This window comes from Lepidothrix coronata, unplaced genomic scaffold, assembly GCF_001604755.1.
Source record: "Lepidothrix coronata isolate B3197 unplaced genomic scaffold, Lepidothrix_coronata-1.0 Scaffold76, whole genome shotgun sequence".
Taxonomy (NCBI): Eukaryota; Metazoa; Chordata; class Aves; order Passeriformes; family Pipridae; genus Lepidothrix; species Lepidothrix coronata.
In genome coordinates, this window is record NW_016690256.1 from 2,254,357 (window position 1) to 2,277,345 (window position 22,989).

Below are 22,989 nucleotides of genomic sequence, written 5' to 3' on the forward strand. Positions count from 1 at the left end.
GTGATATTCTGAAAAGTGAAATAAAAACCATGGCATTTATCATTTCTGTATGCTATACACTTACCTTGTATATACTGACGAAAGATCCCAAAAAAGCTCCAAGCTGGAAATTTTCCTTGTTGTAGAAGAGGGAAAATAGCCGTGATGGTTGTGTAAACAGATGCCGGAAGGTGGAAGGAATCCGAAGGCAACACTGGATCAGGTAACCAATGCTAAACATCCTAATGAAGCCCTAGAGAAAAGAAAGAAAGATTTTGTGGTAAGAAACCATAAATTCAGAAAAAAGGAAAAGCAAAAGCATCTACAGAAAGACTTGTTTTTGACATCGAGCCATTTAAAACCCACTCTGCAGAGAATATGTAAAAATGCATAAATGCTTCCCCGTTCCTCGTTCCCCTGTAAAATAGCAAAAGCAATAAAATCACAGACAATTGACTCCTCTTTAATTTCTATGGATTTCTGAAAGGCCTCAAGGGAGAAACTCTTTTTCTCTTCTACTCCAAAATTCTGTTCTTTGAAATAATCCTGATGACTTCATTTCCAGATTACTGACCAGCTTTTAACCACAAATGTGTTTATAGAGGAAAGCGATGCGGTGGAAAAAAAGAGCACTTATACACTCAAATGTCTGGAGAAAACACTAAGGAGGAGAAAGTCCACCAAAAATAAATTTCAGAAAGTGTGAGAATTAGAAATTAACCCTGGTGGCTTGGCACAGACTTTCCTTGCCTGCAGAAAGGAAAAGGGCAAAACTGGGAGTTTATGTGCAGAGCTGCTGAGAAAGGATAACATGGGTTCCAATGAATTTACTTACCACTCCACCTTGGATACAGATCTGCTTTTTCTTACCTTTTCACAAAACCACACTGAGTTTTTCTTTCCATATTATTCCCCCTAGTTTCTCTTATAACTTCCTCCAATGCTTCCTCTATCATTATTCTTACCCTATGGCTGAACTTTTCTATTAATTCTGAATAAAATCTAGTTTTGGGTTGGAAGATGCCTTACATGAAAACTATCTGTGCACTCACCACTGGCAAATAAGGCAGGCACCTTATTCACTACCAGTGACAAAGACAGAATTCCAGTGACAGGCACAACTGGCAGAGGGTCTGAGCAACTTTTCAGGCTCAGAAACTCACACTATTTTTACCTCCTGCAGAACTTCATAATACATCATAAAGCTCAAAAAATTTTATTGTGGTTAAACATCTAGTAATAAACTCTTCCTGAAGCAATTACTCTCTGTGGTATTCAATAAGTGGTTTATGAGAATCAAGTGGAAGAAAATACATTCTGTCATCCAATAATCCAGTAGCACTTTTTTATGAATGAAAAATTTCCATTCCTTTATCTGCTACTCTTAAAGTTACGTAAATTGTACATATTGCACAGTTCATTCTGTAATGAAAATGCCTACCAAAAGGTATGTGAGATAGGCAGAGGTGTAAATGTGCTGTGAATTTCGTGTAGTTAAAATATCACAGTTAAGATGAACATATATTTGCACCTAAAATGAAGAGGTACCCCATGGCATAGTACATAGCTCTCATCTTGCAAAGAAAAGCATAATTATGATGCCAGGTACCATTATACAAAAACAAAGTCCTAAACCCAGCAGTCATGAACAAAACCCAAAACAAAACCACAAACAACAGAATGCTATTTATGACATTTTTACCCAGGAAAGGTGACTCTGATGGGGTGAGGAAACATCTAAATTTCAACTGAAAACACTCAAATGTATCCCTGATTTTATTTCTATTAGTAGCCAACTTAGAAGTGCTGAACTGAACCATGAGGTTTAGTGTTGATGTGCGCAAAGCAGTGAGTATTGCACAAAATCTATCTATTTAGCTCATTACATCTACCAGGTATCACACTTACTGGTGTTTGTTTCAGAGTCACAGGAAGTATTATATCTTATAATTAATGTACTATATTGTAACTTTCGCCTTCCATAAGAAGGCCTCAAAGAAGAATGGAGGTAGAATACAGGAAAGCATAGGCAGGACTCTATAATAAACATAAGTGAGAAAAGAAGTGAGTTGGAAATCAAATCAGCCAGAAGTAGCAGCACAGTGTAACGTCATATCTCCAATACTGTTGAATAAAACTTTTTTCTGCTTTTGAGAAACAAATTTCTTAATAATACAGTCAACATATTGGCTTTAACTCAAATTCAAAAAACCATGTGTGCACATAAAGAGAGTTCAGTAACATACCAAAACCTCAGACAACCTGTTGTAATACATTAGGAACTAGTTAAGGTATTTAAAATTAATTAAGATAATTAATATTTATTCTGAGTGTACAGCAGCCCATGTTCCTTCAAGAGACAGAACACTGAGACTACAATCATCAGAAAGTAATGTAAGAGAAGTTGTGGCATCCCTGGAACTGCTCAAGGTCAGGTTGGATGGGGCTTTGAGTAACCTAGTCTAGTGCAAGATGTCCCTATCCATGGCAAGGGGGGTTGGAACGAGATGATCTTTAAGGTCCCTTCCCCAACCCAAACCATTCCATTATTCTATGACCTATTTTGTGGTTATTCTAGTCATTAGTAAGTTGGGAGGGTTATCCGGTGCCATCTGCAGCACCAGCAAAAAAAATGGACAACTGGACTTCTACTGCTGGCTAATGTCTCCTCACTGTAATTGAGTGGAATCCAAAGAAGGAAAAATATTGTTTGACTGCTTCTGGCAGCTCTTTTTAGACATTTGCAAACCCAAAGCTTTTTAAGTATTTAGTTTGAAGGGAAGTAAATGAAATCAGGTGGTACATCACTACTGAATGTTACATAAAAGCTATTATGGATGATGTCAACTAGCTAATGGACATTTAAATATGAAGAGGAAGAGTACTCCTGAATATCCACTTTCTGCCCTGCTCCCATGTTCTTTTAATCATTAACATGTCTCCCCCCTCACCTAAGAAAGGACAGAGAGAGCAGTGTGGGGCTAGTCTACTATAATTTAAGAAACTCACATACTGAAATCAAATTTGGGGCTCTCAACTAGAGTAATTCAACAAGACTAACTCCTATCTCTTTTTCACCCTTCCATTTTAAAGCCATTTCAAGCTTATTATATTCCATAATGGTCAAATCACCTCTTTACCCATGAAGTCTCACACACATTCTTCCAGCAGACTATGAGTTTTCCACAGAGAAGAGGTATCCGTTCCATGATGAGCACTCTAACAAAAATCCTTAGTTGTTTGCTCTAACTGTGCTTGTAAAATAATATAATGTTATGGCAGTACTTACAGATTTGAATGCTAAGCATGCAGCACAAGATGTATAAGGATTTCGTGTGATATTAATAAAAAGCTATGAAAGCAAGTCTGGACTAATCGTAGTTAAGAATTAATTACTGTAAAACATGCCTAAGTAATGAAAGACAGCACTTTTACTATGTAAATAAGCGCAGCAGACTGAAGTTATAGTGAAGCACCATGAAAAAACAGATGCACACCAGGAGATGCTACCATCAGCAGAGATCTGGACATGCAGCATATCAAATTTGCATAAAATCACTCCTGCTTAATTTTAATCTTTGTTTTGAATATAATATTCATTGCAGTCTTGGACATTGATTCTGAAGGCCAGACACTTGATATCTACGGGGAAAACAGAGTACCCTGAAGATGGAGGCACAGGAATGTTTGCTCCCCAGAGGATTCTGACCTGACCAAACATAAGCATTCAAGAGATGGGAGACAAAATGGGCCAGGAGGCACTGAACAGCAAACATACTGGGCAAGGTACTGAACAAGCACAAAGCAAATGGAAAGTCTGTGTCCCCAGAGATGTTATGCCTTGAAGAAAAGAGCCCATGAATGAAACATTAAGTGGACTTATACAGTGATGACAGGTTGTAAAACTGTAATTTTATTCTGGATCTGTTAAATATATGTCATACCTACAACAGAAAAGTGACATAACTATCCTGAACTATTCATGACTGTTCTACTGAATATTCTCATCAGAATTCAGCAGAATGTTAAGCACCATCTCAAATTCTATCTACTCCATCACAATTTATATCCATGTTACACCATGGTATGCCAACACACTGCAGTATAAAAAGAGTGTTAACACAACAAAAAATCATGATGTTGTTAAACACACACGAATACATGTTGTACTACATCTATTCTGATGCTAAATTTAAGCATGGCGTTTCTGAGATAACATTAACTGTATACAAAATTTTAATTTAAAAGAGTTATTTTTGAAAGTAATATATGTCAAAAGCATCTGAAAATACTCAAATCCATTTTTGCTGCTCCCTATATAAAAACAGGTCAACTATTAAGTGATTGAGATTGTCTGGAGCCTTACCAACTCCTAAAACAGGCATAGCAGGTGGTACCACCTGTGCCAAAACAATGTCAGCCAAGGCAAATCTCTGCACAGTGCTCCTCTGAAAAAAAATGCGCTGATCACATTAATAATGGAGGATGAATTATACCACCAGAGATAAACAGCTCTTCCTGGGTGCAGCAACTGTGACCAATCTCTCGTTACCCCAAACCCTTAAAATAAATGACTGGGGGAACGAGCCCAGTGCCCGGCAGCGACGTGCCAGAGCTGCGCAGCTGCACGTGAATGGGGGCTGCCTGCCACAGCAGCACATTCCAGGTGCTTTATTTAGGGGGGAGTCACAAGTGGGCTCAGCCGTGAAGTGCATCACATAGTTAAACAAGAGCCTTGCTTACTAGTCCATTTTTTCCCACACATTTTATGTTACTCATTCACTACAGCTAATCTGAAAGACCAGAGAACTTTAACCCCACCACCACCTCATCCTAAATTGAGAAAATCTGTTTTCAGGCTTGTCACATTTTCAATAGAAGAAGAATGAGTAACAGGCTCCTCTCTCACTTCCTAAGCACGTGCTTTTCCTGACTACAGACTTTTACCCTGTCCTTGCCAGAGTTTGTCAATCGAATTTTTTCTGCACTTACTTTAATACAGTATGAGATGCAATTATCTCCATAGTGTTTACAGCATCTATGCCTCGGGCCATGTTTGCACCTGCAAAAAGCATAATGAAACACGTATTAACTCATAGCTGTTTTCAGCGTCAGTGACAGGAGAATTCATAAATTTTTCTTGCCTAAAAATATATACAGTGCTATTTGCCCAGTGCTCATTCTCCCCGTTACCCCACTGAAGGGCACTGTGAACTTTTATGCTGCCATAAAAGGACAATAAAAACTAACAATACTTTAGTTGTATACCAAGAAAAGGTGTCTGCACACTTATTTGGATCCAATCTCTTGCCATGCTACACATTAAATGCTAAATTAAAGGACAGATTTTCTGCTGTGGTCAACAAGGAGAAGTGACATGACCTTTCCCGGTTTGTCTCTGCTCCAGGGTTCTAGAAGGATATGTGACCAAGCATCTGTTACCTGCATCCTTACATCTTTCATACCATTGTAAGGTTCACTGAAGGGCAATGTAGAACATAGAAACACACATAGATACCCTGTGAGACTTCTCTCAATCACAAGCCTTTCACTTTTTGGCTCTTTCTTCTACAATGTGGATTTTTATGCAGCTCCTCCTTTGGACTGAGAATTTGACCTTGAGCATTTAAAAGAGACTTGCTTGGGATGTTGGGATGTGTGGATTATACAGTTTCTAGGCCTGTATTATGTAGCATTAAAAGAAGTAATGTCATACCTGGTCTGAACATTATATTTTGCTATATCTAAGTATTTTAGCTTTAATGTAAAATAAATTACACAATTTATATACTGTGTCAAATATCTTGGAAGTTCTGAATCGTGTACTATAAAGTCTAATGGCCATAAATCATCTGTGAGGTCAGTTTATGCAGCAAAAATTGTAATGAGAATGTGCTCAGGTTACAGGCATTTAGACTCAATTATACTGAAAAGAACCATATGGAAGAGAAACCTTTAAGAGCACTGGAACTGAAAACTGCAAGTTTTTTGCATGTCTGAGTTGGGAATTTCAAAACCCTAAAGAAAATATGCTCTTCTTCACCTATAATCCCTCAATCCTTGTATTTAATGAACAGTGGAAAAGCTATGAACTATCTCCAGCAAACTGAAAAAGAGGTATTTAAGACAAAATAGGCATAAGCAACTCAGCTAAAAAAAATCTGCACATGGCTGGAGCTACCTCTTCCTTGTAAGTCTTTTGTTGTCTAATACAGTCACGCCTGAAAAGGCACTGCTGACTTCCCTCATATTTTTCAACTAAAACGAAGTTGCCATATGATGGGGGTCGCTTCATTTTTGTTCATCAACTGAGCAAGTAAGATAAGCCACTACTCTGAGGACACACTGTGCTTGGAAGACTCTCTCCTGCATGTCAGCAGATAGAGAACTGGTCATAAAACTGCTCCTGAAGAGGTCAGTGGAAGTGAAGATTCATAAGTGTGGTGTGAATACACATCTAGTCCATTTTTCACTCCATCTTCCCTGCAAATGAATGACTCCTTGTGGTAGATGAAAAGCTATCTGCTGTCACTTCTTTAAGCTTATACTAAAGGACAATAAATTGGATACTGTAGGCAGGGAGGGAACCTACCTTGCCTAACTTCAGATGTCTAGATCTGACCTTGTGCAAAACAGTTTTAAACTCACTCTTTGCTTCTCAATTTCCTATCTCCTGACAGTGGAGGCAGCCCATGTGCCACTAATCCTATTTTTAGGTAGTTCTCCTTTAAGCAGCACAGGGATGTAGGTCCCCCAAAAGACAATGTTACGGTCACTTAGGGTGACATCAGTAAGGTCTGCTGCTGTGTAATTTCTCTCCTTAATATCATCACTAGCTCCAGCAGAACCATGCCATGAACTGGTTTTGCTGAAAACTGCAGAAAAAGCAACCACCAGCCTGCATTCAGCATTGACTGAATTTACTCTCCTTCTTAAGACAACTGCACATTGCAAGTCATAGCTATGACGTACAGGTCGTAAGTTTTGCTTTCACTGGAATTCATCATTTGCCACTGCCAGCTACCCAGTGAAAAATTAAATAGAAAAACACTTAAAGGCAAAGCAAAAGTATTATAAAGCATTATTAAATACAACGTAACAAGACATTAAAATGCACCATGCAACAATGATTCATTTTGTTTTGTTTTTCTTTTGTTTACTTTGACTCACACTTTGTCCATGAGCTTTTTTGTTAGAGCCAGTATGTTCATTGGCTGTGATAGTTTTTCACAATGCTTGATTTTTCTATCTGTTTTTGAAAACGCTGCTTCGGGTGAAAAAGAGTGAGTGGGGATTTCTTCTTTCCCTACAATGAACCTGAAAGAAAAAGAAAAAAAAAAAACAGAACAAAACAATTACCTAAATAACTAAAAAAATATATCAAGTCCTGTATAAGTCTCAAAGTCTTTAAGAAAAGCCTGAAGTTACTCCTAGGTCAGTAAAAACTCATCCTATACAGCTGCCAAACCCCACACCTCTTTGAAAAGATCAGTTCACCAACATATATTTAAACCTCAGCTAATGGACACAATTGCTACCAGGAATTTTTTAAAATTAGGAACAAAAACATTAGTAAGGAAGTCCATCTCTCAGACAAAAGAAGAACACTAAATAAGAACACTAAAAGGCACATGAAATATCTCAATTATCTCCAGCAAAATAGGGTTACATAATGGTTGATAATTACTATAATATTTTTATAAAATATCTGTTTTACAAAATCTACAAAATTTTGTAATTTGCTCCCACCAAGAGCACCAACTTTGTTTTGCTTGGCTTCATCTTCAGCCTTCTTTCTTCACTCAGAAGTTGATGTTGTCAATATATTGGTTCATCTCAGGTGTAGAATTACTGTGTATGAAGGGCAATGCAGGACACAATGGCAAGATGTTTCCTAGCACTCTGCACTATAACCCAAGTTACACTGTACCATGGTAGTCTTGCTGAGAGTGATGAAGGTATAAAACCTTTGTAATTCAACATGTCACTGTGACTTGGTGATTTCAGAAAGCATTGTCTCTGCATGTTGTCACAGGAGTGTTTCATGTCCATATTTCCGACTATAAATTGAATAATTTACTATTGGGACCTTCTATCATATTCCATGGCTGTAAGCTCTGTAAAATATTTCCTAAACCAACAATGCAAATCTCTTTTGCTTGACTTCAGCTCTTTTCTTCACCAGTGGATTGCTACCCTCCATGCACTGGGCTGTCTGAGTGATAACATGCAAGGCACAAAGATAGGGAAACTTTGTATAACTCACTAGTGACTAACACCAGAGGGTCCCATAGCAAAGTAAATTCTAGGAGAGGCTGGACCACAATGGCAGACACAAGGTTTACTGCATGCTGACGATATCGCAAAGAAATATGACACAAACCCATGCTTTACTTGCATGCTGAGTACAGAAATATCATTGCATTTATTAAACATTTTGTAATGCAGCAAATAACCTCCAGGTCAATACACAGCAGCCATTTGCTTCCAGGAAAATATAGGTTATCAAGAATCCCAGTTTTAGAAAGACAGAAGATTAATGTTCCTTTAAAAACGTGCAATCGCATGTCTCAGTCCTAAATATAAAAGGATTCCTCTCTTGCCAGCACACAAGACAAAATGGCCTCAAGTTGTGCCAGGGGAGGTTTAAATTGGATATTAGGAAAAATTTTTTCACTGAAAGGATTGTCAGGCATTGGAAGAGACTGCCCAGGAAATGGTGGAGTCACTGTCCCCGAAGATATTTAAAAGACATGTAGATGTGCCACTTGAGGACATGGTTTAGTGGTGCACCTGGCAGTGTTGGGTTAATGGTTGAATTTGATGATCTTAGAGGTCTTTTCCAACCTTAGTGATTCTATGAATATGTCTTCTCCAAAATATATTGTATATCCCAGAAGCTGAAAAAGTTTTACGACAGTATGTTTCTTCTTAGGGACACTCTTTTCTTACAATGCATCTGCCACCATGCATGATTCCTCAAAATCTTGACTTGAAGCTACAGACTCACAGAAGCTTTACTTACTTTAGTGCAGAGTATGTAAATCCTTTCAAGCCATCTTTGCATCTGAAACATAAAACCAACAGTTTTCTCTATAATGGGCTGCTTGCATTACAAAGTCTTACAGATTAAATATTGCATAGAAGGGCTGTGGATGAACACAAATTTTTCATTAACAGACAACAGCACATCTGCAACAACTCCGTGGCTATTCTCAGTTCACAGTTGTCACCACAGCCCTGGGACAGCTCTGACACAAAGGATATAGCATCAAATGCCAGTGCTTCTCTCTTTTATCCAAACTACAAGTGGAGAAATTTTTAAAGGATGGTGACAGAACCATGAGGGTGATGACAGAATATGACAAAGAACTGTTGCTTTATGGAAAAGAAGTCATGAGGAGTTTTACAAAATATAAATTTTACTACAAGGAGAGAAAGGAGGGTTGGATCTCGATGAAATACCCACTCTCGTGAAAAGCTGCAGGGAATAGTTATTCTGACTTTGAGATAAATTGTTCTACTTTGCAAAGTGCTGATCTCTGCAGCTCCTTACTTTAAGAAGACTCTCAATCTGAAAGTCCTAGTTTTTCAATTATATAGTGGTTGCTCTGATTCTGAGCTTGATTATATATATATATTTCCTTCCTTACTGACTAACAGGGTTCCTTGTGTGAATAATGACCACAATGAAGAGCCCATGATTGGCTATGAAAGACTTAGGTTATTGATTTTTTTTCTGCCCAGGATATGATGAAAGGAGCTGAAGCCTGCAGCTGCTACAGATTCCTCCTGAAAAACCATGTTGGTAGCAAAGGAAAGAGCAGACACTCATGCTTTTTTCCCCTTTTCTTTTTATAGAATTGCATGGAGAATACATGATGATAAAAATGCATTCCTGATACAATACACAAATAATAAACTAGTAACTTATCATCATTTCAAGTGCACACCTACTCTAAGAGAAGACAGGACATCAGTCGCAAAAGCTTTGTAAACAGAAGCAGATAGAGATAAACCTACAGAGACCACGTTGTCCCTGGAAATACTGTACCCACACACCCCCAAGAGCAGGTGACACCACCTCCCAGAAGGCATCAATGAGTGGTCAACACGTACTAGCAATGGCTGGATACACACTAACAGCAGAAAAACCATAATGAGATAAAAGATGTTCACAAATGAAGAAAGTCTTGCTTTGTCCTGGCAGGGGAGCACCTGCTGTGGAGCTAGTAAGATGTCACAGCATTAAACACTCCTGGGAAACTCTTCCCAAGGGTATGACCTTCAACACATATGTTTCCAAGGACTTGGTTTTGTCAGCATATGCACAGTGCTAAGTATCAGGCACAGTTACACACAGCAACAGGAAGTTAATCCCAAAGAGTTCCTCCTTTAAAATGACTGAAGTTAAAATACTGGTCACATTTTTATGATCAATAGGGGTCCAAGGTAAACATATACAAACAAAAATTGCTCACCGTATCTTTAATTAACACAGAACTGTGAAATCAAAGATATGCAATAATTTTACTTTATATGCTTCTTTGCCCATATGTACAATTCAGAAGCTGAAACACTATCATAGCACTTTTACACAAAGATGGACTCAAAGATGGATTGAAACAATTGATGAGTGATGAAGTGAAAAAAATGAAATCAGCTTTGCCCAGAGAGCACAGTGAATCACTAGAACTACAAAGAGAGCCCAAATGCACAGGGTTAACATCTACCCCACTCTATCCACAGAAACACGGTCCAGTTTCATGAGTTTGATTTTAGATCTACAACCAACTGTAGGTTAAATGCCCTTTGAGTTAAGGGTGTCCAACATATTATGCCTGAAAGCTGCCAGCTCAAGAATAGGGCCTTAGTTCCTACTTTTCCAGTAAATTAAAAGCATACACAAACTGAAATGTAAACATGCACGTAAGTGTTTCTACAATAATACTGAAATAAAAAAGTAATCACAGTACGACCACAATGATGTTTTTCCTTAATCATTCCAATGCAAATGCACTACCAGTTGTAAGCGTTCATCGATTCCTTTAGTGCACCACCAGATGTCCCTGCCCAGCTGTGCTTGAAGCGCCCTGACCAATGTTATCCTACAATTAATTTCCTTTAAACATACCTCAAAGAAACCATCAAATCGTTTCCTCACTAATACTGAAAATCAGAAGACATCTAACTCACCAAAAGAGAAAATACCATTCTAACCTCCCACTTTTTTTCTCCAATAAAAAAAATATTTCTAATGCCTATTCTAATTACATGATTACAGTCAACTCTGTGCAATAAGTATTCAGTGTACTGGAATTTTATTAGCTATGCTTACTTTACTTATTAGTTTTCTATACATTTCTAGAGCTACAGCTATGAAAATCCCTGCAAAATGAGCCAAAATTAAATACATAGTTCAATATGGAATTAATGCTAAAGATACAATTATAATTTTTCCGCATTAGCTTCTTACTTTTTTTAATTTTAACATAGTATAAAAGTGCAATTTAACCTCTTAAATAGAATTCAATGAATGTTCCTTGCTGTCTAAACTGTCTTCTGGAAAGTCATCGTACAAAACTAATAGGTGTGTGGAAATATTGCTTATTAAGGGTTTTATAAACAGGCGTCCTAGAAAAACAATACTTTCAATCAAAAATAATTTTCTAATGTAACTCTCCTGCTCTGGCATGGCCATTTTGCTCTTACAAATGAAGCAACAACCAACAACAAAACTGGAAATCTAATTTCTGGCTTTCATCATGACTTATTAAGGTTTCAGAATAGTGGTCTAGAGACTGAAATGGCCTTATTTATTCACTCACTAGGTACACAACACAGCAGTGACCAAAAAAATCCTACACACTGACTCCAAACACAATGAAGGGGGGGTGGGCAGGGGGGTGACAACCCCCCATGCAGAGAGGCATCACAAATTCAGTGACTGGCCTCGACGGCAACCGCTGAGGTACAATGTTGGCTGCACATGCCACGTTTCATGAACACCTGGCTGCTAATAACTTAACCAAGACTAATGATTTGCTTCATACAGCCACTAATTGGTAATAATAATGCCACCACTAATTGGTTATAATAACTTTTGCTCAATGCTTCACTGCTCAAGGGGTGAAAAAGCCTGCACTCTGCTGCTGACCTGCATGAGCCATTCAAGCTGCAAATGAGCCCAGTACAATGCGTTACATGTGCCCAGTACTGCAGACACCCCTGAGACAGGAAAAATCTAAATAGTGAATTATAAGCTTGGTTTTATGGTATTATTCAACTTGGAAGGTCTGAGATAACGGGTGAATTCTATGCCATCAGAGAAACTCAGTGTAGCTCACCCTTCTACAAGGGCATGGAGTGATGGGATAGTGAGGAATGACCATACACTGAAAGAGGGCAGATTTAGATTAGGTATTTGGAAAAAATTCTTCACTGTGAGAGTGGTGAGGCACTGGCACAGGTTGCTTAGAGAAGCTGTGGATGCCCCATCCCTGGAAGTGTTCAAGGCCAGGTTGGATAGGGCTTTCAGCAACCTGGTCTAGTGCCAAGGAACCCCATGACAGAGGGGTTGGAACTAGATGATCTTTAAGGTTCCTCCAAAATCAAACCATGCTACCATTCTATGTTTCCCACCACCCTGGATGTCCCAGGGACCAAACCCCAAGCTGCGGGAGGGCAACACCGTTTTTTGCCCAGCAAGCAATAATTTAAATGGTGTATAATTTAGTTACATTTTCCCATCAAAGGGAAATTTGTCCCTGGTACAAAGCCAACAGCACCAGTGACTTTTGCCAGCTGTCCCTGCTGGGCGCTGTGTACCTGATCACACAGCAGAAATGCTCTGTTCTGTTCCAGCTTGTGTTTGGCCAGAGCCCTGGTTGGAGCCGAAGGAGCAGAAGAATCAAGGAGCCAAGGCAATAAATCTGGATTCTTAAAAATTCCCCTGCTGGGACAATTCTGGCACATGAGCAAATAGGGTCGATTTTAATCATGCATATTTATAAGATAAATTTAACTTACGACCACACACATTTATTTTTTCATAAAGAAAACAGCAAAAGTGGAATAGAGCCAAGGCTTGATACAAATTATACTTCCAACAAGACACGAACTAACTCCAATTATTTACGTTTGTGTAAGTAAAGAGGTGCTGTACATGAGTTTACTCTACTCTCCCTCCATCCTATGGGAAGGAGAATTTCCCACAATGAACTGTAAGGCTGGATGCCAGCAATTATGTTTTGGTTTTTTTAATTAGTATGTCTTGACATAGCTCTTCTGAAGCTTTTCTCTGTGACCTATTGATATACACTGCATAAGAAACCTTCTGAGGGAACAAGTCAATTTTCACCCATAGAATCTGTAGAGAGAAAGCAGCTTACAGGAGTAACAACATGCCATGTTTAACAACATCCTCAACATATTGCTTATGTTATCCTTCAGGGTAAGAGTAAATTAGAAACTCCTACATGCAGAGCTCTCATTATGGCCACATGAGAAGGAAACACTGCAAGCACAGGACATGTGTTGGCATATTGCCACAAGAACATCTGCCTGTAAAAAGTGGTCAGGGGGACATTTCCGAGTTAAGGTGTCTTGTTTTATGGAGAAGGGAGGATCATAGGGATGAAACGTGACTGTGTCTGGGCATGCCAGCTACACCCCTTGCTATTAAATCCTTGCTTTTAGGAATTAAAGGCTATCTACACTACTTTATGATCTGCGCTGATCTCTAGAGAAGAGACGCTTAGAGAGGCTGCTTTTCAGTTGGACTCCATGATCTTAAATGATTCATTCCTCATCCTCTCCCCGGTGTTAATAGTCAATAGCAACAGATGTCATTTTTCTGAGACATCTTTTGCAACCATTTCCTTTTTTTTTTCCATGTTCTCTTTTGCCCTTTCTTCCTGCAAGTCGAGGTCCTCTTTCATATTTCCCCCCACTTGTCTTTTAAATTTTATTCTCAAAAGCTCATTTCTTTTTCTTAAAAAATAATTCATCAATACTTTCTCCATACCTCCTCATGGTCTGACACTGCCCACCACTCTAATCAAGTGGGTTGTGGGTACGAAATTGAAAATGTGAAGCAAGCACCAGTGAAAAACAGGATTATAAAGAAATTCAAGACTCAGACACATAATCATTCTGAATCAGAGAAATTAAAGAATTAGTTCAGGCTCAGTTCTAAGCTTTTTTGAGACTAATTTGTTTATATGATGACTGCAAAATAAAATCATATTTTGGAAATAATAGTGTTCCAAAAGGCTCTGAGATCCAAGAACAGTTCCAAACCACCTAGACCTTCCTCAATGTTGTAACTATGTGAAAAATATTACTTTAAAATGAAGTATTTAATACCTCTGGATATAAAATAAGAGCTAATCCAGTAAAATCTCGTAAAACAAAGGAAACCGAAAGCAAAGGTCGTTCAGAAATGTGTACTGCTAATATTATTCCCAGTGCAAGAACACACATTTTCAAGTAGAAAATCTGATTTCTAAAAATTATGATTGCACAGGCTAAAAAAATCTATTTTAACTTGTCATTATTTAGTTGTGGTGAACTTTCCAACTATCTGAAGAGTATCTAGATTCTTCTCAGTGACCAAAGAACAATTTGATTATTGTGCTAATTACAGTGCCCAAATCCATCAAGCTGTCAGTGGTTTATGACAAGGCTGCAGAAAGACATTTTGGTCTTAATTTAGATAAATCTGTGGGAAACTGGATCCTAAATATCTCAGTAGATATGGTTATACAAGAGTCTTCTGAATTCAAAAACTACTCGTGACTTTCACATTATCTTAAAAAGAAAAACTACTCTGATTATATATTTTTCTATCAGAAATAAAGTGCATGAAATCTAAAATTGCAGCACCCTACTTGGAAACAGAGAGGCATTTAGATGCAATTCCTCTGGATCAAACCCACTGTTTGCAGTTGAGTAGAACCTAAACACAAAGGAGATTCTAAATCTACACAAGGCACAAGAGATCAAAACACAGAAAGCTTCCTTCATAGATGATGGTGTGGTTTAACCTGGCAGGCAGCTTACACACCACACAGCTGCTCACTCACTCCCCCACAGTGGGATGGGGGAGAGAACTGGAAGAGAAAGTAAAATTCATGGGTTGAGATAAAGACAGTTTAATAGGGCAGGAAAGGAAAGAAATAACAATAACTATAAATAATAATAGGTTAGAATATACAAAACAAGTAATGATCAACGCACCAACTGACCAATGCCCAACCAGTCCCTGGGCAGCGGTCCCTGCTCAGCTTTCTCCTTCAGTCTATCTACTGAGCACGATGCCTTATGGTATAGAATATCCCTTTGGGCAGCTGTCCCAGCTGTGTTGCCACACAACTCCTTGTGCACACCCAGCCTCCCCACTGGTGGGGTGGGGTGAGAAGCAGAAAAGGCCTTGATGCTATGTAACCACTGCTCAGCAACAATGAAAACATCCCTGAACTATCAACACTGTTTTAATCCTAAATCCAAAACAAAGCACTACTAGCTACTAGAAAGAAAATTAACCCTACCCTAGTCAAAACAAATCACAGAATCACAGAATGGTTTGGATTGAAAGGGACCTTTAAAATCATCTAGTTCCAACTTCCCTGCCATGGGCAGGGACACCTGATGGCCAGGTTGCTCTAATGTGGATTCAACAAGATTATTTTGTTTTCTCTTTTGTAATAACGTCCATTTCAACTAATCACCTTTATTTGTGTCATATTAAAGACATTAAAACTTGCATATGTCAGAAAGATAACCCAAAACCTATATCTGTATTTCAAAGTATGCTACAGCCCATCCATCCAGATAGAAATATCTCTTAAAGACATTGAAAAATCATCATATCAAGACACCTGGAAATGCTGAGAGCAAAAATAGTCTGTTCCATGCACCAGTTGCTGTTAACTTTAACATTCCCCCAGTATAAAACCTAATGCCTTCCTTCATGCTATGTGTCCATATTCCAATTTTTCCCAGATGATGCAGGAGCAGGAATAACTATCCTCTTTCCTTGACTTTGACAGGACTGCGATGGAAAAACTGATGGAAAAGCCACCTCCCTCCAAGGGTCAGAAAGGAGGCCCCACCATGTTGGACCACATAACTCCAGGAGAACCAGCTACAGCTACAGGCAGAGAACACACCACCACCCCGAAAGCTGCCTCCTCCAAGACTCAATAGAATCACGAGGCACAACTTGTGACCTGTGCAGATAAAATCCAGAGGCAAACTTAAGGGAAAAAATTATTTATACCCAGATTCTCTCTACTTTGAATTTCCCCTTTTCTGGATTAAGCATTTATTTTCTTTCTGTCTTTACACACAGGTCTTACCTATTCAAGACAGAACTATGAAAAAAATTATAAGAAGCAATTATAACAAAAAAATCTTATCTTGTACCCCATGGAACACACACAGGTTTTGGGAAACATGTCAGAAATCATATTAAAAATAACTGAAGTCAGAAGAGCTGTACTTTATAAAAATTATACTTTCAACTTTTAAATTTGATTCTAGCAAATGAAACTGGGATCAAAATTCAATGAAATTGTATTCGCATTGCTTGTATTTCCAAATCAGATAGTTTAACTTTTGTGTGTTTAAATAAAACATGAAAGAATGTATCCATGGCATTTCTTTTACTTGTGCTTGAAGTATAAAATGACCTTTTGAAAAGGCAGTGGTTTTGCAACCAGTACATGCAGCGAATATAAAACCATATTGTATAAAAAAGTAAATGAACAAAGAAAGAGCAAGTAAGGACAACATTCAAGGAGAAGACTCAGAGTAGCACTATAGAGGATGTACATTATTTTTTTCTCAACATATATTGAATGCATCATTTACAACACTTGGAAAGAAAGGGTGCATGGAGATGACAAACAGTGTAATCAACAGTGAACTATGGTCCCATTAAGCTTTCATGTAAATCCAGGGAATTACATTTTAGAAGAAAAATTCTGCAATTCTGTCAAGAATGTGACACCACAATTGAAAAAATAGCTGTTTATATTGAAGTTAAATTACAATACTGGCTTCAGGGTTGTAAACCAAAGCTGCTATCAATCAACACTTCTCATCTGAATGTTAATCAAGTTTTCTGTGTTATTGTCAAATATGGAGTTAGATTTCTAGTAATGTTAATTATTCTACTACTTACAGCGCTCTTATTTCTTCAGAGATTAGCGCTTCCTGAAATGTGCAAGCAACTGCATTTTGAGTAAGCGGAATTTCTCTTTAAAGTTCTCAAAAAACAACAAAAAATATTTTTTGTTATTTTAGCTGGATGCAGCCCTTCCATTTCTTTGTGTACCAACAATGTTGCACTGTGGGCTCAGGAGCAGCAACTGAATCACTGAGGTGGCCATGCTCCCATCTCAAAATCCTTCATCAAAGTCCTGCTTCACAAAGCTAATAGAAGAAACCAACATAGAAACAGTTTGGGATGGAAGGGACCTTTAAAGGTCATCTAGTCCAATTTCCCTGCTATGGGCAGGGACACCTTCCACTAGATCAGGTTGCCCAGAGCCCTGCCCAGCCTGGTCTTGAATGTTTCCAGGAATGGGACATCTACCACCTCTCTGGGAAATTTGTGCCAGTGCCTGACCACCCGCATCACAAAAGATTTCTTTCTTATATCCATTCTGAATCAACCCTTTTAGTTTAAAACCATTAACCCTTGTCCTGTCACTACAGGTCCTATTAAAAATTCTGTTCTTATCTTTCTTATAAGCCCTCTTCAAGCACTGGAAGGTGCTATAATGTCTCCCGGAGCCTCCTATTCTCCAGGTTGAACAACCCTAAGTCTCTCAGCCTGTCACTCACCACAGGACAGATGCTCCAGCCCTGTAATCACCTTCGTGGCCTGCTCTGGACCTGCTCCAACAGGTCCATGTCTTTCCTGCGCTGAGGACTCCAGAGCTGGAAACAGTTCTCCAAGCAATTAAAAGAGGTGACTAAACAATGAAGTTTAAGATTTATCTGCTTAGTTCAATTGGTTTGTTGAATTTTGAAAAGTGATGTCATTTTTCCACTACGAAATTTTAATCTTTTTCTTACAAGTATTTTATCAAAAAACAATAACTTTCCGCTATAGCAAACCCCAAACACTCTCCCCAAACTGGGCACAGAACAAAAATAGGAAATGGAAAAAAAACCCTGGAGACATGAAGATGGGAAGTCAAATTGTCTCTAGCGGCACAAGGACACAGAGAAATGTACCTTGATGCGTGTACAAAACCACGTCCACCTCTGCAGCCGGGACTGCACTGATGCCGTTTCATTGTTGTTAGAACAATGAGTCACTCACTAAAAGGATGCACTGTTACGAGATTAAAAAACAAATAATCTTAAATACACATCGTATTTGGCTCATTATTAAATAATGGTTGCACCTGCACTGATTCTATCTGACAGAGGGACCTGTGCTAAATTTATCGACTGCCAAATTCTCCTCTGGCTTTTTTCTACTGGCTCTCTGCAACTCAAAAAAAGAAAAAAATAAAAGTCTGAGCTTGTTGGAACCATTTTCTGTAAACATACTTCATGCTGTTTGCAGATAATTCAAAATTTCAGTGGCCTAAACCTCTCTCATAGATTGATTGATTATTTCAAGCATTCGAGAGAAATTGATACATTTGATTTTCCAAATGATCCCATAATTGGATTTGAGGGAAATGTTTGGCTGTTTGTTTTGTTTCAACTTGGGGAAAATATGATTAAGAGGAGACAATCCATCTATATTTTTATATTTTATTAGCCTTATCTCTGACATTTAACAAAATACATTATCAGAATAAATTTATAACAAAATGAAAAGCTATAAAAATATTGTAAAGAAATTAGCAATCGTTCTGAATGTGTCCTGGCCATTGCTGAGCTAGGATACAGAGTGAAGATCAGGGAGTTATTTGTAATGCATTGACTTGAAGTGAGATCCTCACTTTGTTATTCAGAAATATTCTTAATTGTGTATAATGCAGAATGGTGCCAAAATCACCATGATCGTTACAAGTATTGAGACATAAGCATAAGGACAACACCAACAGGTTGCTACACCCAAACTAAAAGCAAATGTTGCAAAGTTTGTTGACATTCAACTTGTATTTCTTTGTGATGATGACTGTCCCAGGCAGATTTACCTTCTGCTCTGGAATTTACACCCACATCTCCTTCATGACGCTGTGGTATGTGCCTCTGATGTTCATAACTATCATAGGAAGTCTTAAAAAGACTAAAATCTTGAAGCTGTGCTGGAAGAACCGCAGAGTGAATAGAGTATTTGTGCACAGCCTCAAGAAAACACTATTTTGAAACCCAAATTTCAGTGCTACCACAGAAATTTACTCCTGAGTAACTCCCTTGCTGGCTTATACTGTAGCAAGGGACTACAGTTTACTCTAACACAGTTTTATTTTAAATTACTACAGTACTGGTCAACTAGATCATATTTTTAGTGCTGCACATCCAGCTGCAGCATTTGAAATAGAAAGTTGCATCATTGAAAAAAAACAAAAAAAACAACCAAAAGACCAACTTGAGAGACTGGTCATGAAACCTGGAGTGATCTGACACAAAGCCCAAGCCTACAGGTCACGGTGGGTGGAAGTGTCACTTCTGTGATGGACTTCTGGTCCTTTCTTGTTCCAATAATCACATAAAAGTAGCTTCTGAACATCTGTATTGCTTCCAATTTTGATTTTTTACAACAAACAACTTTTAAGAAAAAATTAACTCCATACCAAGCATCTCCTCAAAAATATGAAGAAAACCAAAATTAATTACATTACATGGAATACTTTCTGCAATTAACTAATTTAACCAAGAACATGGGCTTCATGAAAACAATCTTCAAAAAAAAATATTGCTGGGAAGTTAACTAATGTTCATATCATTTAAGAGATCAATAAACCCCCCCACAATTATTTCACTCTTTAAATACACCACGGGCATTTACAGCTACAAGATAATATCAAAGCCTTGCCAATTCCTATCGCCACAGTGAGAGTGCCACCATGTCCAGACTCCATCACAGCATCTCAGTTCTTGGGTTGACTAGGTTCCAGGAAATCATCAACTTTCTTTACCTAATTTGTACAGAACCATTTCTAGTATCTCCAAGACACAAAGCATGAACACATGAATTGAAACAAGGAAATCAGGAAAATCCAGTGGGTATGTGCTCATATCTCACAACAGATAAAAAGCTTCTGGAGACCCTAACAAGTCAATGACAATGAATGCTCATGTCTCCATCAAAGATCTGTTCACTCAAAATTAACCTGCTATTGGAAAATCATAGAAAGTTGTTTTTTTATAATAGATAAGGCCTAACCATTGCTATTTTGGAAAAACAAAAGATCTTATTCAGCCTTAGGATAAGCACGGGCAATAATATAACTAATAGCATACTTGTGATGTACTCACATCTGCTTTTATCAACTATAAAGTATGCAGCATAATCTTCATCTTCCTGGCAGCAAGTCATCTCATTTCTAGAGAAAGCCAGTTACAGACTGATTGTGAGCCACCCATGGGACCTCAGTAGTCAGAAATCTAACATAACTTTGGGATGTTTAGTTATTTTTAGAAAAAACAGTGTTAAACAATAACTATCGTCCTGTCTGGGAAAGGAGGAATTAGACAAAACCGCAATTCAACTGGCTTACTAAGCAGGAAGGTGCTGACTGTGAGAAACCACTGTATGTAAACAGACACTGTAAGCACCTGGAAGACAATCACAAGAACATGACTAACAATCAACACGCACTCATAAAAAAAGCCACCCTTTTAACACTGGGTAGCCTTTTGTGACTAGAGATGCAAAACAGTATGCATCATATGCTATTGACTTAATTCAGGCTTTGGAGCTACAGCGTGAGACATTTTCTTTTAAAAACAATCAGGGAAACATAATCTCATGGAAGATACCTAGAATGAATACAAAAGAGATTAGACAAGAGTAGTGAGAGAGCAGTTGTCAACGGCTTCCTGAAAAACTGGAAGGACACACTAAGTGTTACTCCACAGGGACCAATACTGGATGTCTGTTACTTACTAATTTCAGTAGTGAGAGTGGTGACAGAGAAAAAAGTGCGTGCCTATTACATTTGCAGATAATACCAAGGAGAAAAGGGCTACAAGGACTATGAAGACAGGCTGAGAGAGCTGGGGTTGTTCTCGAGAAGAGAAAGCTCCAGGGAGACCTAATACCTAAAGTGGCTACAAGACAGCCAGAAAGGGACATTTTAGAAAAACATTTGATAGGACAGGGGGGAATGACTAAACTAAAAGAGAGTTCATTTAGATTAGATATTAGGAAGAAATTATTTACTGTGAAGGTGGTGAGACAGTCACAAGTTGCCCAGAGAAGCCATGGATGGCCCATTGCTGGAAGTGTTCAAGGCCAGATTGGATGAGCAGCCTGATCTAGTGGAAGGTGTCTCTGTCCATGGCAGGGGGGTTGGAACAAAACGATATTTAACTTTCCTTCCAACCAAACCATTTTGTGATTCTCTGATTCTATGAAATGGAAGAGAAAAAAAACAGGATGCTATTCATCAACCATATGTGCATTATATGCATGTAGAAACAATAAATTACACAAGTACAGGATAAGAACTGAGAAGCGTCAAAAAGCAAAAGCTGCTTTGAGATGCAGAAGAAAGGCTACAACCTGCAAAACACTAAATTGATTGTCTTGCTTTATCACTTTCATCAAGCTTTGTCAGCTGAAATAAACTGTCTTGTGCATCACAGAGGGGAACAGGGTAGAGGGAGACAAGGGGGAAAAAATCTGGAAGGATGTGATAAGTCTTCACTACTGAAGTTTGCTACAAAGTAAAGGGAAAAGTAAAATCTGTTTTCCTTGTGTTTGTGGATGGGAGAAGTAACAGACCAAAACTGTATCACAATATATTCAATTAGACACTCTAAAAATCTTGTCCTAAAAATGCCTAGGAATAAGATTAGATTATTTAAGATGTCATGGACTCTCCATTACTGGAGATTTTAAAGAAAAAGTGAGTCAGATATTTGACACGAACGGAAGGAAAATCAGACAATCTCTCATGACTTCAAGTCTTTTTATTCTGTATTAAAAGGTTCAAAAATTTAGCCAACATTTAACTAAAATGTCCTTCCATAAGCAAAACTTAAACCAAGTACAGAACCTTTCAAGGAGGTAAGGCAAAGTGGAAATCCTCCAGAACTGTTCTGAAGGTTTCTTTGTCCTAATAACACAGAAGTATCACTGCAGTGAATGAGGATCCAGATGGGATCAGCACTTGGTCAGTCCTTGGTTCCTTCAGCTGAGAAAATTCTCAAAAAAATACTAAACAAGAAAAAATAAATTAACTTTAAATTCACCTGTTTCTTATCAGGATTTTCTTTCACTTTTAATATTCAAGTCACAAATGCAACCATAAAATCCATCTTGCCCTCCTTTTAAATTCAGCTAACAAGCTCAAAACACTTGAAATATGTCACTGAAAATATTAAGTCATATAAAATGGTGTGACAAACAAACCCAGCAGGCCTGGGAACAGAAGGTGTTAGATTGTGCTTGTTATCCAAAAGTAAAGATCAGTTTCGGAGCTTAACTTCATGAAGAAAAAGTAAAGGTGTTGTCCAGTGCCTCTCAGCTATGGGCCAATGGAAGAGGCACAGCCAGGTAAATAAATCCCCATGAACACAATACACAACTGGAGAAGCGACACAACTGGCTTGGCTGTGGAAAACAATCCGAGACAGCTGCATAAGGGCCAGAAAGCACATCTGCCACTACTTTTGTGTTTGATAAAAACATGCAGCCAACAGAAATTAACTGTTCTGCTGCTCTGTGCCAGGGACTTTTTTCAAAGTCAACATTTCAAAAGAAACTATTTCAACTGTGACTGATAGATCAAGGACTCCATATGAAGACATGGGTCATGCAAGTACCCATCTGGTTAAGCTGGCCATGCTTTCTCTCCTTTTTCTGCG

At 38.2% G+C, this 22,989-nt stretch overlaps 1 protein-coding gene across 2 annotated transcripts in view; it reads right to left on the reverse strand.

Annotated features, from left to right (window-relative positions):
• Positions 1-22,989, reverse strand: part of TMEM135 (transmembrane protein 135) — a 171,679-nt gene that overhangs the window by 10,173 nt on the left and 138,517 nt on the right. For both annotated transcript variants that reach the window (XM_017819714.1, XM_017819713.1), the window contains 4 exons: positions 9,005-9,046; positions 7,150-7,296; positions 4,972-5,041; positions 65-232 (listed from right to left, as the gene is read on the reverse strand). In XM_017819714.1, coding sequence (XP_017675203.1) covers positions 65-232; positions 4,972-5,041; positions 7,150-7,296; positions 9,005-9,046 — 427 coding nt within the window. The remainder of the gene's footprint in view (positions 1-64; positions 233-4,971; positions 5,042-7,149; positions 7,297-9,004; positions 9,047-22,989) is intronic.